This window comes from Meleagris gallopavo, chromosome 4 (assembly GCF_000146605.3).
Source record: "Meleagris gallopavo isolate NT-WF06-2002-E0010 breed Aviagen turkey brand Nicholas breeding stock chromosome 4, Turkey_5.1, whole genome shotgun sequence".
Classification (NCBI taxonomy): Eukaryota; Metazoa; Chordata; class Aves; order Galliformes; family Phasianidae; genus Meleagris; species Meleagris gallopavo.
The window spans coordinates 17,025,875-17,040,250 of record NC_015014.2 but is presented as its reverse complement, the minus strand read 5'-3'; the positions used below and the strand labels follow the sequence as shown (position 1 = coordinate 17,040,250).

Here is a 14,376-nt window from a genome sequence, read left to right as displayed (position 1 = left end):
GCGGCCGGGCGGCTGCTGGGCGCCTCCGGACGGCGGAGAGGTTGCCCACGGTGTTGCGCCTCGGGCTCTCGGCGCGACGTAAGTAGCAGACCTCGTTGTCTCGCTCTCGGCTCGCTAACGCCTTGAAGCGTGTTTTGCAGCGAAGCCGTACCGAAATGGTTCCACTACGTCATTCGTCCGATAGCAGCGGAGCTGGAGTCCTTCATGCCGCAGCCCTTTGCTGGGGAAATTCGAGGGCTGTGCGAGGCTTTGGGGGTCAGCCTGGGCGACGGAGTGCTGCTCAACTTCGCCTACGAATCTACGGCGTAAGCGGCAGATACTAGTGGGGCCCGACGGGCTGCGCTGGTTCGTTTCGGTTCGGTGTGGGAGCACACGTGAAAGGGCAGGTGGGGACGGGGCAGGTAAACTGCGCTCGGCCGTGACACCGTTTCGTGCGTCCAGCCGGAGGCGGGCTGTGCGCGGGTCGGGGCGAGTTCGCGGTGCTTCGGCGGGCGGGCAGCGTTGTGAGCCTGACGAGGCTCGTGATATTTTGACTTCCTCAGCTCTAACGGTGCTCGAGAATAAACTCGAGGATCCAACTGCCGGTCTGCCATTAAATATTTTTTTTACCGTTAGAATTTTAACAGACAGTGCTGTGCATCACCGGGATGACAAACTTGCAACTCCTGAGAAAAGGAGTTCTGAATTCCCTGCTAATTCTGTCATAGAACCATGGAAGATCTGAGTTTGAAGGGACCCGTGAAGATCACAGAACCGTGGCATGATTTGGGCTGGAAGGGATCTCAATGCCCACCCAGTTCCACCCCCAAGCTGTGGGCTGGTGGCCTCCGCCAGATCAGGCTGCCCAGCAGTGTAACACCTGACCTGGAGGAGATGGGATTTTGGCTTTCTGAGCCATGTAGGATGTCCTAAGTTAAATATTGTACCGGTTCGCTATGTTAGAGTTTTTGGAAAAGTCTTCACTTTGTAGGTGCTCAGTTACTACAAACTCAGTTACTCCTGAAATCCTGAGCAAGTTCAGCTAGACCAGGATATTGAAATTGTTGTCATATCTTTTCTTAAAATCCTTCTTCCCTTTTTTGTTCTTTAAGGTTTTGCACGAGTATTATCGCTCAGGATGACAAAGGAAACATTTACCACGGACGGAACCTGGATTATGATTTTGTAGATATATTAAGCAAGATTACCATTGATGTGCAGTTTATTAAAAGTGGGCAGGTATAAACTGTAGTTGATGTGGTGAGTGGTATTTTGTGAAGCAGTGGTGTACTGTTGTTCAGCTGCACAGGCTGTAGTATTTAATCTAGTAATGAAGTTCATGACCCAAATTCACTGAATTATCAGAACACCACCATTCCTCTCTGGGAACGTGGGATGAGTGCTGTTTTGTTGTTTTTTTTCGTTTGTTTGTTTTTGTCTTTGTCTTTCTGGACTTCTAGTTAGGGGTGACGAATTGGAACAAATTAAACAGCATAATCTTGTGTCTCAAGATGATTATTTGGAAGGAGGCATAGAGAGAAGAAAAATGCCAAGATTCTGAAAAAGAATAAATACTAGAGAATATAGAAAATAGTTTCATTTTGATAGGGAGAGATTGTAAGGTATTTTTCTAGGGCCGTCTTGATTAATGCCTGTATGTCTTAGATGAAAATTGCCAAAAATGAACTATTTGCTAGTGCAGTCCTTGCTGGTGTGATTTTTCTTAATATTCATTTGTACTTTTTGTCAACAGAACTCTTTCTTTCTTGGCCACTTGCCAACTTGAGCAGTATTTTTGTAGCAGTTGGTGATCATTAACAAATTAAATGCGGGTGTATTTTGCTCCTCAGAGTCTTTTTATAACTTCCTTTGCAACATTTTCTACACGGCAAAAGGTTTTAAAGAGGTTTTCAAAATGATGCATGAAAGGCACAGGAAAAAGTATGCTATACTGTTTCAGAATGTTGCTTCTATTTTGAAAAGTGCTCTGTTCCAGAATGCTGAAATACTCCATGTCTCCTGGTTTCAGATAGCATATCGAGGCACTACGTTTCTTGGCTATGTAGGTTTATGGACTGGGCAAAGTCCTCACAAGTTCACAATCTCCGGTGATGAACGAGGTAAAAAAATAAATAAAAAGCCTGCCTTCCGCACTTGACTTTAGGTATGCTACTTCAGTTGATTTCTGCCTCCTTCAGCTCTTCTGCCACACTCTTCCAGAAGTAAAAGCTCTATGAAGGTTTTCAAGAAGGAAATGAAACTAAATAACTTCTCTGTCTCTCTGGATAAATGCGTGATGCGTGCATGCTGCCAGTATTTGACAGCTGTAAAGGGAGAGAGGTGTTTGTTTATCAGCACAGTATCATCTGAGTATGAAAAGCGTCAAAGGAGACAGAGAACCTTGGAGAAGACAGTAAAAGACAAATACAGTTTGAGGCAGCAGAGTAGATGTAAAGAGAAAACTGTAGTAGTAAAAGAAACTGCTGCTTTCCTATTTCTTTGTTCCTTCCTCCGTCATCCAATTTTCTCTGTCCCCTTAAGGCAACTTGAAAGAAAGGGTGGGAAGAGAAGCATGAGACTGAGAGCCCTATATAAATTTGATTGTCACTATGAGTGGGAATTCTGATATGGAACACACACCTTTTAGTTTCTGTTTCCTTTGTTAATATTGCCTTGTTGCGTTCTCTAGATTATTTAATAACTTGCATTCCTGTTTTTAAGATCCTGTTTCTGCTGCTAGCGTAGTTATTTAATTTTTTCAAAACTGAACTATCCTGGGCTAATACTAAGAGATACTAACTGCTCTTAATTTGTACTGAAGTCACCTTACAAATAATGTCTTCAGTTTGTAAATCCTTGTAAAAGGGTTGATTTAGAAAGATTTGCAGGCCAAAGTTTGTAGATCGGAACAACCTGGAGACAAAATCAGTGTCATCCTATTCTCCCTGCTTTATCTCAGCAGTGTGCTTCAGCATTCAGTGTAAGGATCACTTGGGGCCACAGTGAGGTGGTTTAGTCAGTGGCCAAACCCATTCTGCAAACTTTTGTGTGAGATGGACCCATCTTGTCCATCAGGAACTGATGTGCTGATGTCTGCCTGCATGCCTGTGTGTCTGTTGCATTTTAACTACAGGCAACAGTAATTCACTCAACTTGTGCTGGACCTCTGCACATGAGAGCTCGCTTTTCTATCTGTCACCATGCAATTGAAACAAAATTCAGGGAAATGAACTTGTGAACTATGGCTAAAAAGAGAGATGACTTTAAATTAAGGTGGAGGTCTCTCAAGTGACAAGCATTGTTTCTGCTGGCTTTTTCTGGTTTTTAAGTACAAGGTTGACCTTCATTCTTCTTTCTCGAGTAGTGCATGATCGATATCTATTAGCTATTTCTGTGTAATTCTTATTGCTGTAAGAGTTCAATAAGATGAAAATGAGATGATCTATGCAAATAAATGAGCTGACAGATATAGACTATCATATCATATGAACAGACCTGCAATCTTTTTGGCCATGTATCTACAAATTGCTGTTCCTTGTTACAGTAATCTTCGACTCTTCTTTGTTCAGTATTCAGCTTGGGGGGGGGGAGGGGAGGGAACTGATGAAAAATAGAGAAGCCAGGAAGTTATCAGCAGTGGAAGGAATGCAGTAGTTTTTGATTGAAAGTGGCAAGTTCTTAGACATACTCTGCAATTTCTGAAAAAAACAAACAAAAAAACACTTTTGTGCGGTTTTTTTTCCCTGCAGTTTTTCAGTTCCATTTAGGCTGATGTTAGGTCCTCTGCTTCTCAATCGTAATACTTCCTGCAGTGATTTGCTTGAGAACTTCTAAGTTAAGCAAAGAGCAGAAGGTCCACATGCTGCTTACTGTGGCTTTCTTCAGCAGCTTGCTGTCTGTAGCCCTTTGCCAGATTCTTGGAACTAAAACTGCTGATGCCGATCCCAAAATCACTGTAGTTTTCTGCCTGGAAATGGGAATACTGATGGTAGCCTTGTAAGATAAATCTCTTAACTTCAGAGGATGATTTCTGATAGAAAACTTTCAAATGGGGTAGAGTTCTATTGCTCAGTAGCTTAAAAGGGTTTCTAATGTAGTAGAGGGAAAGATTGTACAGCTAGGGTAAACAGAAAGGAAGGCAGGAGCGTAAATTTTATTGAGCATAACTAGCATGGATGTGTGATAGTTCCTTCCTTTTTCCCTTTTTTTGCCCTCATTTTTCCTTTCTTCTTTTCTCTTTTCCTCAGAGGGTGGTAGCTGGTGGGAAAATGCAATAGCTGCATTTCTGAATCGAAATTACCCTGTCAGCTGGCTTATCCGAGATGTAAGTGCAACTATGTTTTACTCTGTTTTCACAATGATGATGTTTCAGCTTCTAAACTCCAAGTAAATTTGATTTTTCACCTACTGTTTTCATGGAAAATGCAATAAATGCTAAGTAAATATATTTCAAAAGAGCAAATAGATATTACCCCCAAATCAGAGCTCACTGTTGAGTGGCAGGAGTTACACTGGTATTATATAAAGCATGTTTTATGAATATTGTGTTAGTTTACTGTTACAATAAAACAGATCTGCTTCTCAGATTTGTGAATCATAGCAAATTTGAGTTATGTTTTGTAAGTGGCCTCCCTGCAGAGTTGGGGTGTCTGTTGCAGATCTTATTTTTTATATTTTTTGAGTTGAAGATGCAAGTTGAAACTGTGATTGAGACTGATAACTGCAGTGTTGCTATCAGAAGTAATTAATGGTTGAGGACAATAGAGACCAATTTTGTTTTTGAACTTTTTTCACTTTTCCTCATCTGCATACATGAGTTTATATATCTATATTTACTTTTTCCTTTGTGTATTTGCAAAGATGGGAAGAATGATTTCAGTTGTGAGTTGCACTCATTTCGTGTTCTTATGTTCTATTGCAAAGCTCTTGTCAAAGCAATATTTTCAAATGACACTTTATAGTTCATTCTAATTTGCAACAGTGCTGGGACTGTTTCATTTTTTAAGATGTCCCAGTGCTTAATTTTGTGCTTGATTGTGCTCTGTGACTTTTGTTTCATTGTGATTTCCTTTTTGCATCAGACCCTGAGCAGAGCAGAGGACTTTCAGTCAGCTGTTCTCAGACTAGCTGACATTCCCATCATTGCTGAAGTTTACTATATTGTAGGAGGCGTATCACCCAAAGAAGGCATGGTCATAACAAGAAATAGAAGAGGGCCAGCAGACCTCTGGCCTCTTGATCCTTTAAGTGGGGCGTAAGTAGAGCAAATGTGTTGTTATACCTTTTCATACTCTCTCTTGAGTAATAGGTGAGGATAATGGGACAGCTTTTGGTGTAGATCCAGTAGATCTTATCAGTGCGCACAGCTGAGCAGGAAAACTTTGGTAGCCCCTGCACAGAACTGTGATCCTTTATTCTTGGGAAGGAGTGACAACACCATGTCTGGTGGGACAATCAGAGCATCAAAGGTGGCAAAAGCTTCTGCATACATTTATTTTTACATGGATTCTAAAGGAGACAAGACCTGAGGGCTCATCCTGGATGTCTGTCTGCCAAGTATTGCATGATAAAATTCAGCACTCCCAAGTTAGTTTTCACCAGCGTGATAGAAGAATTGAAGGCTCGAAAGTAGTTGTTTCTATGAATTTTGTGAAATTGGCAGATTTGCAGATCTGCAGCAGTTGGCCTGCAGTGAAAAAATGGCACTTAATGACTGCTATCAGGCAATAAATAATGGCTTGGGTACAGCCAGATGGCTGTTGGCTCTGTATACTCCAAAATGAATGCTTCAGGCTGCATGCCCATAATCTTTTCTCCAATTATCTCTTCAGAGGTCTAACCTTACTTTTGTTCTAGTTGGTAGTAGTTTTGCCACTAGCAGTTCAGTAACCACTCTTCTTTGTGTGTATGTTCAGAATCGCAGGGAAGAGCTCAGAATTCTTTTTTTCCTTTTAGACATACGGAAATATTGATTCTTTGCTTTTATTAATTACCTGCTGATGCAATTTGTGTTTACTTTTATATTTGTATGTTACACCGCAGATGGTTTCGTGTGGAGACAAACTATGACCATTGGACTACCCCTCCTCCTTGTGATGACCGAAGGTAAAATTAGTTTGAAGCTCTGTAGTGAAATATCACTTTCATTTTTAAAAACCTTGAAAACTTGGATATTTTCTTCTCTGAGCAGCCGTGAGCTTGCTAAGCAGGCAGTTAGTTCTGTTTCTGTAATGCCACTCAGATGGGAACAGGTAAGCTAAAGAGTGATAATAACATATGCCAGAAGAAGGTCCACGTGGCACTGAATGGCTACAAGATGAGAAGTCTCAAGGATATACTGTGTATCAAAAATCTCTGTATAAAGCAAAATTTAGTAAAAATTACAGGATTTAGATTCCTACTGAAATACTTTCATACTGAAAGTATTTGATAGTGCTATTAAGAGACTTGTTGACGTGATAAGTTCATTAGGACGTGTCGTATACAAAAAGCTGCTGGCAGATTCCCTATTCTGTATTCATGGTATAGTAACATAGTGACTTCAGCAATATGAGACTATCTTCAGTCACACAGAATTCTGAATTAATTTAGGCCAAAACAGATATTTTAAATTTGAGATATTCACTGAGGAAATTCTTCTCTATTTAATTCTCTATTGTTCTTTGGAACAATGTATCATATTTAATGACATCGCACTATTTTCCCACAGAACGCCAGCCATGAAAGCTCTCAATGCTACTGGACAGCAGAACATCAATTTAAATACACTCTTTCAGGTATTTCTTTTAAATTCTATACAGCATGTAGACTTTCACTTAAAATTCTTCCAAAGCAGAAATGCAGTTAATTTGTTGTCAGAAATTCAAAAGCCATGCAAGGAAGGGATGGTGAAAAGGATGTGCTGCATGGCCATCTTTGGAGAATTCAAGGCTGATTTATATTTTATATGTTAAAATGTTTCTGAACTCCACGCATAGTCATTTCATAAGTCTGCTGTTGTAAGTTGAAAGGGTCAGAGATGAATCCCATCACCATCATCTCTGCAATTTTGTTGTTCAGGCACAATTATAAATATTACAGAGGGCAGTTAAAGTGTTACATAAGAATGAAATTTACCACTTAGTTTTGAGAACTTAAATGTTGTGTATTTCAGAGTTTTTATTTAAAAAAAGCCTGAAATGGTCTGATATTAAAAAACAGAGCTGAACAGCGAGAATACTTCCTGATTTTCCCATTATATGATTTCATAACTTCGTCCTATGTTGTTTCTAAGTAATCTTTTAATTACCTTTTAATTTACCAAAATGACAACACTTCAAACTTTCTGTACAGGTACTGTCAGTGAAACCTGTCTTAAATAAGTAAGTATTAGCTTCAGAGATGTCAATCAGTACCTTCTACTGTGCATCAGGCCAAAAACTTCCTTGGGATTTTCATGTACCTCTGCTTGAGCGTCTTGTTTCCCAGCTTAGATTTCTGCTTGTGCATGTGGTGCTGTGTCTTCACTTCCACAGAACACTTCCTCTTTGGTCTGTCCCTCTCCGGCTATGAAATGGCACTTTGTTTGGGTTAGTCTGGTAACAGAAAGTTGCTTTATAGCAGAGAAAAATATGACCATTTAGATGATCAATCAGCAGTACTTTCTAAGGATATTCTGGCCAAGTCACTTGTGCCTTTGACTGCTGGGAAGTTTAGATTTGTGGTAGCACTGGAAATATCTCTTTTTGGTGCTTCTGATGTAGCTGTACTTGATGTGAGAAAAACTGTTAAGTAGTAAATGGGTATATAGCCTTTGGATACCTTTTTTTTAATTAGATTTACTTCTGTTTAACATTATGGTTCTGCATTGTTCCACAGATTGCACCTTTGCAGGTTATCCTTTTATGTTACTTTTACGTGGAACTCAGTACTTTCTCTAGATCAGTCACTTGCCTTAGAACTTGGCAATGGCTTCTTCAAAGTCTCTTCCTCACTTTTTCTAACATTTCTACATATTTATATGCAGAATGTTTGTTCCACTAAAATTTGTTCTGCTGCTTTGCTGGTTTTATAAATGAATCATCTTGTCTGTAGAGTGGTTTTGACTCACTCATTTCTTCTTTTGCCTACCAGTAACACAGTGTATACTACAGTAATGAGTGCTGCATTTCCAGAGAAGTACCAGACATGGATCAGAACTATGAAGTGAGGAGGAGTAAATAACATGCTGGTATGCCTAGCTCCTTGTGCTTCAATAAAAATTCCAGCTGATGAGTCACTGGGGGACAAAGCACTGCACCCTACTCAAGTGACCTTGTCTGAATTCCTGATTCCCTTGGTTTGCTTATTGATCTTGGTTAAATACTTCCCTAGTTGATTTAGAGATAAGAGTTAAATACTGACTTTCTTTGTAAAAACTCTTTGAGATTACTATAGGAAAAGTACTTTTAGTAAAGTAGAGAAGGAGTGGCTGCTGTCATAACCTACTGATAGTTATTTGCTAAATGAAAGCTTTAAGTATTGTTTTTACCAGTTCTACTGGTGTGATACGTTTGGTGTACCTTCAGGTGGCTAACTATGACAGGAAGCCCTGCCAGTGGTGAGCTGAACCTGAGCAGGTGATGTTCAGCACTTGGCACAAGCAAAGATTGAGTTTGATTTGTGGCAGCCTCTCATAGCCAACTGAACATCAGCATCCTTTGAGATTTTTGTCCTGTCTACTTTCAGGAAAAGTCAGAGTGCTTCAGCTTGCACAGTGCCTCATGCGGTAGCTTTACTGTGTACGAAGGAAGATATTAAGTTACATGTATTTCTTCCAGGAAACTCTGGTTGTGTGGACCTGGCAGGACCATAATAAGCTGCACTGCAGTTCAAATGGATTTTTAAATGTTCATTGGTGTTATATTCATAGTAGTTATATTGGAGATTAGATTTTAGCAAGACTAGTTCCTTTCTTTTACGGATTCTGAAGAGTTTGTTTCTTTCTACACATGTATACAGATGTATGCTCTTACGTTTATCTGTCTGTCTTTTTATTTCAGCAAACTGAATAGGAGAAAAGTAGAAGCTTTCCAAGACTGGCATATGCTTTTAAAAACACTCCCAGTAGAGTTGTTTTGGATTACTAATTGGGTGAACCATTCACGCAATAAAGACTTGTTAGTTCTTTAAAGTGTTGCAGATGATACTGTTAATGAATTGTAATGGAAGTTTGATTTTATTTTAATTATATTGATGTTCTAGCAGATATCGATAGCTAAAATTTGCTATTATTGTTTTTGGGAAGAATTGTGCAATTTGAATATACTCATGTTCTGACCAATAAATAAAAAGTTGATCTATTTTGTGTGGAGTGTAGATGTGAACATAGTGAAATAAAAATACGCAGCTGATTGCTTGATTTATGGAGACCTGTGGTGTTACTGCTAATGTCGTCATCTATATCTGAGTTGTATGGAGTCTGTGGTCACTAGCTCAGTGGCATCACTCAGTGCCCACAGTGAGCTGGCATGGGTGCTGGGGAAGTTGGCAGACCAACAGAGTTGCTGCAGATCCTGAGACTGTCTCAGCCTTTGGTCATCCAGTCTTAATGTGCTCTGTAGACCTTGCTCAGCACAAAAATTACTGCATCAGTGCAAAGGAACGTGACTCTCCACAGTGTGAATATTGCTGCAGGCAGTATCTTTCCTCTTCAGCTGCAGTTCTCCAGTGCACAGGCTCTTCAGCTGTTTTTCCTGGGCCTACGAAAGGTGTCTGAGAGGCATATAGTCATATGGAGGTTCCCAAGTGATTTGAAGAGTACTTGTCCCCTAGTAGTGGATAAGGTGTTGGATCATAGAGACTTTCAGTCTGTATAAGGAATAGTTTTTTGGTGTAACGTAAGGAAACGGGGCATCAAATGATGGTGTCATCAATAGGAACTTGACAACTCGCTTTTTCCGGTGCAGACAGGTTTATTTCAGTCTGGTTGTGCATACTATGAATTCAGGCACTTCCTGCAAGCATCCTAGAAATACAGAAGGATTTAGGGAGTTGAGACCGATGGATACCTACATAAAGCTATTGGGGTACTGGATAAAATTGTGCTAAATGTCTGCAAGAATTTTATCCAGGAAACGTTCTTGAATATGTGCACTGTCATTTGCAGTGGTTGTGATCCAGTTATGCAAACTATTCCTGTGAAAGCATTCTGGAGATGTGGTCCCTTTATCTCCTTGTACTGAGTCTGGCTGAGTGTCATAACCTACTTACCTGCATCCTCTACTTCTGCCTGGATAAATGCGTGCCAGCTTTATCTTGACCCAGTTAGTACAGTGATGTTAGCAGTTGTATACCAGAACCAGATAAAAGCTGAAAAACAGATGTTTCCTGAAGGAAGATGTAAATAACAGAGGCCACGATATCTCCAAGATATTGAGATGGCAGTGCTTTAATTCACAGAGCAGTCCCTGACTCCTCGTTCTAGCAGGTTTTCGTTATGTAACTGCCACCCACAAGCAAAGACGAAATGATCCTCACAGGTGTAATTTTGCATAGTCTTCTTGACCTCAGCAGTGTTAGGCTGATTACCTTCTGGTAATGGCATGCTGGGATTCTCAGTGATTTATAAAATGAAACCGATGTATTTGTTTAAATGTATACAAACAGATCAGAGTATATAAATATTTGGGATCTGTGAATTTTCAGCAAAAGCTGTCCACTCCTCTTCATGTCTATCAGTTGTTCAGAAGTTGCTCAGGTTCATCCACAGAGTATGTTATTGGGGGGGGGAGAAAAGTGGTGTTCAGCAGGCTAGATTTGAAGAAATGCAGTTTTATTTCTGTTCCTTTTGCTCTTTTAAAATATTTTCTGGAAGCTTTGCATTGTGTTTTATCACTTCATAGTGTCCAGGCATCCTGATTGCCAACAAAATGAAAGTATTTATTTACTGATATCCTCCAATCAGAAAGATTTACATAACTAGTTGAATTATATGCTAAAAAGATAAACAGTAAGTTTATAAACCAGATGATTTAACCCATTAAATGTTTTGGGCTCTTTTTGTGTAAGAAGTGAAATCTTTTATAAAGAATGCAGGGAGACAGGTTCTTATTTTATAGCTTTAAAAAAACCAACAATGGTGGTTATGTAAGAAAACATTAAATGTAGCACTGGTTATTTCCGGCGCGTTTTGATTCTTTGTGAGATCTGGTTGGTTTGTTCCTTAAAAGAAAGGAACACTTGTAGTTACTGGAATTGCTCACTGCTCATCCTTGTCTGACATTTCATCTGCTTTGTGTGCTGGCTTTTTAGAAAATGGGAAGTAAAACAGCTTTTCTGCTTTCTCAAGACCAGTTTTATGTCAGAATTGGTAAGTAATTAATAAAAACTAAGTAGCATTACCCTTGCTTCCTCTGTTCTTTCGTTTCTGCAGCCCAGGCTCCCTAGTTATAAAGCACCAAAGACTTTTCAGCTCAACATGGAGAACAAGTGAAATGTTTATTTCTTCTTCTTTGAGAAATCCGCACTTAACAAAAGGCATCTTGAAAGTGTGTAAGAGCTCATTCTTTAAGATGAGAGAGGCCAACCTACCGTCTTTCTCATTCCTAATCCTCCTCAGTAATCCTAATCCATTTCAGACCTGTAACCTTTCTTAAGCATCACATGGGAGAACATTCTTAAGGCTGCTCAGAACGACTGTGCAGTAAATAAATCGAAGGATCTGCACTCCCTGCAGAACAGCACATGTTTTATTCTGCAGCTCTTGAAGGTATTGGCAGTTTCTTCTGCATGCCTAAGGGAACAACTTACTTAATTACTCAGATATCTGAGGAGGAGTTTCTGAATCTGTAGTCAAGTAAATCAGAGACTATTGATCACTTTGTTACTGAACGGTAATTATATAAGCAGGAGAAAAAAAAAGTGGAGAGCAAGCTTCTTTTGTGTGTATTTTAGTAAGTCCTTAAGCTAGCAATTGGTAGCAAGGTAAGTTGTACTTTTCTTTTCTCTGTAACAGTGTTTTTTATTCAGAAGTAGTCACTCGGAACCCATAGTTCGAGGTGAAATGTCCTTTTATATGTCCGGGTGTATAAATCTATGGTTGGGACTTTCTAAGTTCTCCTTTTTGGCATTGCTGTAACTGTGCAGGTGCAGAGTTCAGCGCATACATAAAATAAATCAAGTTTCACCATCATGTTTCCAGCTACGAGCAGTGCTGAGTCTGATGTACACGTGGGACGTGAGTATTTAATCTAGGAGGGAAAGGAAGGATCATCACTTTCTCTAGTGCTAGTGAACATTTTATTCTTGTGAAAATTACTTTATTTGTTCATTTTGTTGACGGCTTCTAAGTGTCATGTTGATAAATTTTGTTTCACTCTCACATCTCTCTTTCATTGTTTTCTTCCTAGTAGACTCTCAGTGAGCACATTTTGTTTTCTTGTTGCCTTCCAGATTCTATTCACCTCTTCCCTCAGTCATCCAAATGTCTGTAAAATGTAGTAGTGGGGACTCAGTTGTGCATGTGATATGAAAAATGTGTAGTCCTAGTTAGGAAATGTGCTGCTTTGATGTTAGCTCCATGTGCTGGAGCAGCCTGTTGCTCCTTACCAGGAGGCTTTTGGTTCACAGGGGTGGAGCCCGAAATTCTGCACAGATTTGTAATCTAGACAGGCTCAGTGATGTTACAGTGCAGATTCTGCAGGTAGAATTTGATTCAAAATGATGGCACTTGCATTGGTTTTGAAATGATTAAATTAATACTTGCAAAAAACCCACTAGCAATAGGCTTTTGTTGTTGCTGTTTTGGACTGGTAGTTTGTTCACATGTTTTGTTTGGGGGGTTTTTTGGTAGTTTTTTTCTGTAATCGAGACACATGGATTTATGCAAGTCTTCCTTCATTTGCTTTTGTGTTATTATATCAGGGTAGTATTAAGCAAGTCAGCAGCTTGTGTTGCAAAATCAAATATATTATCCCATGGCTTGGGAAATGCATGTGGAGTACAGCTGTTAGATAGTTCTCCTGCCTTTCCAGTCTAACTCAGGTGAACAGGAAACATGCATCTCCTCTTTGCATCTGATCTTCTGCTGTTCTGTTAGTTGTCTATATTCATGTGCAGCTTTTCAGTCCGTATGTTTTTTAATGTTTTAGTTCTGGTGTAACTGCATACGTGAGGGCTTACCACCAGCTTTACTGTGTGTTTGTTAGAGGATGCTCTATGCAGCACTGCATCCTAGCAGAGAGTCACAAGCTGAAGGCAAATGAATGTATTGCAGCTTCTCAAAAGAAGTGCAGGAAACCTGTTTCAGAAGACTTCTGAGTGCACCAGAGAAAACCTCAGCATCTCCACAGGATGGGAACAATGGGAAGAACAAGACAAGGAATAGGAAGCCAGCTGTTTCACATATGCATCATTTTATCTCAAATACATATGCAGTCTATATTTGAGGCAATGCTGCTGTCATTGGGCATTTCAGCCTGCATTTTATGGGCCACTTTTTCTTTGAAACAGTTTTAGATATAGAAAGGATGCATTTCACTGTGGGGTGGGTGAAGAAGGATCAGAGGTACTGAGCAGTTGGGTTGACTTCATTTCTTCCTCACTCCTCCCACCCCTGAAGCAGGTTTCATTTCTTTGGATTCTCTGATTTATTGCATTGCACTCCTTTGCTCAGGCTGGGGCCCTCAGAAGAATCTGAGACAATAAAGTCAAAAAGTTGCTGACTGCAGGAATTGCTTGGGAGAGTCCTTTTAAATAAGAGAACTAGGTAGGAGCACTCTGCAGGTGCTCCTAATACTTGATCATCCCTCTGTTTGGATGGCCAGAACTTATCCTTCAAGTAGGACTGTGTAATAGCAGATGGTTGAGTTGGTTGTCTTGTTTTGCTGGAAAGGGAGGAAATAAGGAAGAGTTTTATTTTGTGTCTCCAAAAGTGATCTCAAATCCAAGGTCATATTTTATCAAAACAGATATGTGGTACCCCTGAACACATTGTAGGTATCTTTAAAGCATCCACCTTCCTTTGAGGCTGGCAGTGTCAGGTCCCTGAGATACAGCTAGGCACACAGGTTGTGTTGTCCTGTCCTGTGGAGGAACAGTTGGCTGCACCAGCTGTGTTTCAGGGCTTTTTCTTGGAACTGGCCTGAATCTGCTCCTGTGAACTAATTGCTCCCACTTAGTAGGCAGAGCATGTCCTCTGCTGGCATTTCATCTAAAAGGAACCCGTGATGGGCTGTTTCAGATCGCCCTGCCGCATATACCAGAATGCAGTGAGTAGATATGCTTGGAGATGTCTCTAGAATGAATCATTCATATTAGAGCTGTTAGTGGATATAGCTCATAATTGTTGAAATCTTCAGATGTGTCTCTTTGGGAAAGCATTTTGTTTGAATATCCATACGGCAATTCTAAGTCTACACATAGAAAGTCTGAGCTTGA

At 40.0% G+C, this 14,376-nt stretch overlaps 1 protein-coding gene across 2 annotated transcripts; it reads left to right on the top strand.

Annotated features, from left to right (window-relative positions):
- Positions 1–22: 22 nt before the first annotated feature.
- NAAA (N-acylethanolamine acid amidase) lies at positions 23–9,366 on the top strand. 2 transcript variants are annotated; one of them, XM_010709661.3, is made up of 10 exons: positions 23–305; positions 1,092–1,218; positions 2,009–2,099; positions 4,227–4,303; positions 5,061–5,233; positions 6,022–6,084; positions 6,689–6,755; positions 7,312–7,340; positions 8,092–8,188; positions 8,778–8,993. In XM_010709661.3, the coding sequence occupies exons 1-9, from the start codon at positions 205–207 to the stop codon at positions 8,165–8,167; spliced, it is 804 nt and encodes a 267-aa protein (XP_010707963.1). In that variant the 5' UTR covers positions 23–204; the 3' UTR covers positions 8,168–8,188; positions 8,778–8,993. The 2 variants fall into 2 exon arrangements, with proteins under 2 accessions (XP_010707963.1, XP_010707962.1); XM_010709660.3 differs by lacking the exon at positions 8,778–8,993 and adding an exon at positions 9,000–9,366 and having other exon boundaries at positions 25–305.
- Positions 9,367–14,376: the final 5,010 nt, after the last annotated feature.

Excerpts from the sequence above, each read along its gene's own strand:
- NAAA (XM_010709660.3), top strand. The coding sequence starts at position 205 with ATGCCGCAGCCCTTTGCTGGGGAAATTCGAGGGCTGTGCGAGGCTTTG. Across the intron at positions 306-1,091 it reads TTCGCCTACGAATCTACGGC|GTTTTGCACGAGTATTATCG; the intron begins GTAAGCGGCAGA and ends TTGTTCTTTAAG. Across the intron at positions 4,304-5,060 it reads TCAGCTGGCTTATCCGAGAT|ACCCTGAGCAGAGCAGAGGA; the intron begins GTAAGTGCAACT and ends TTTTTGCATCAG.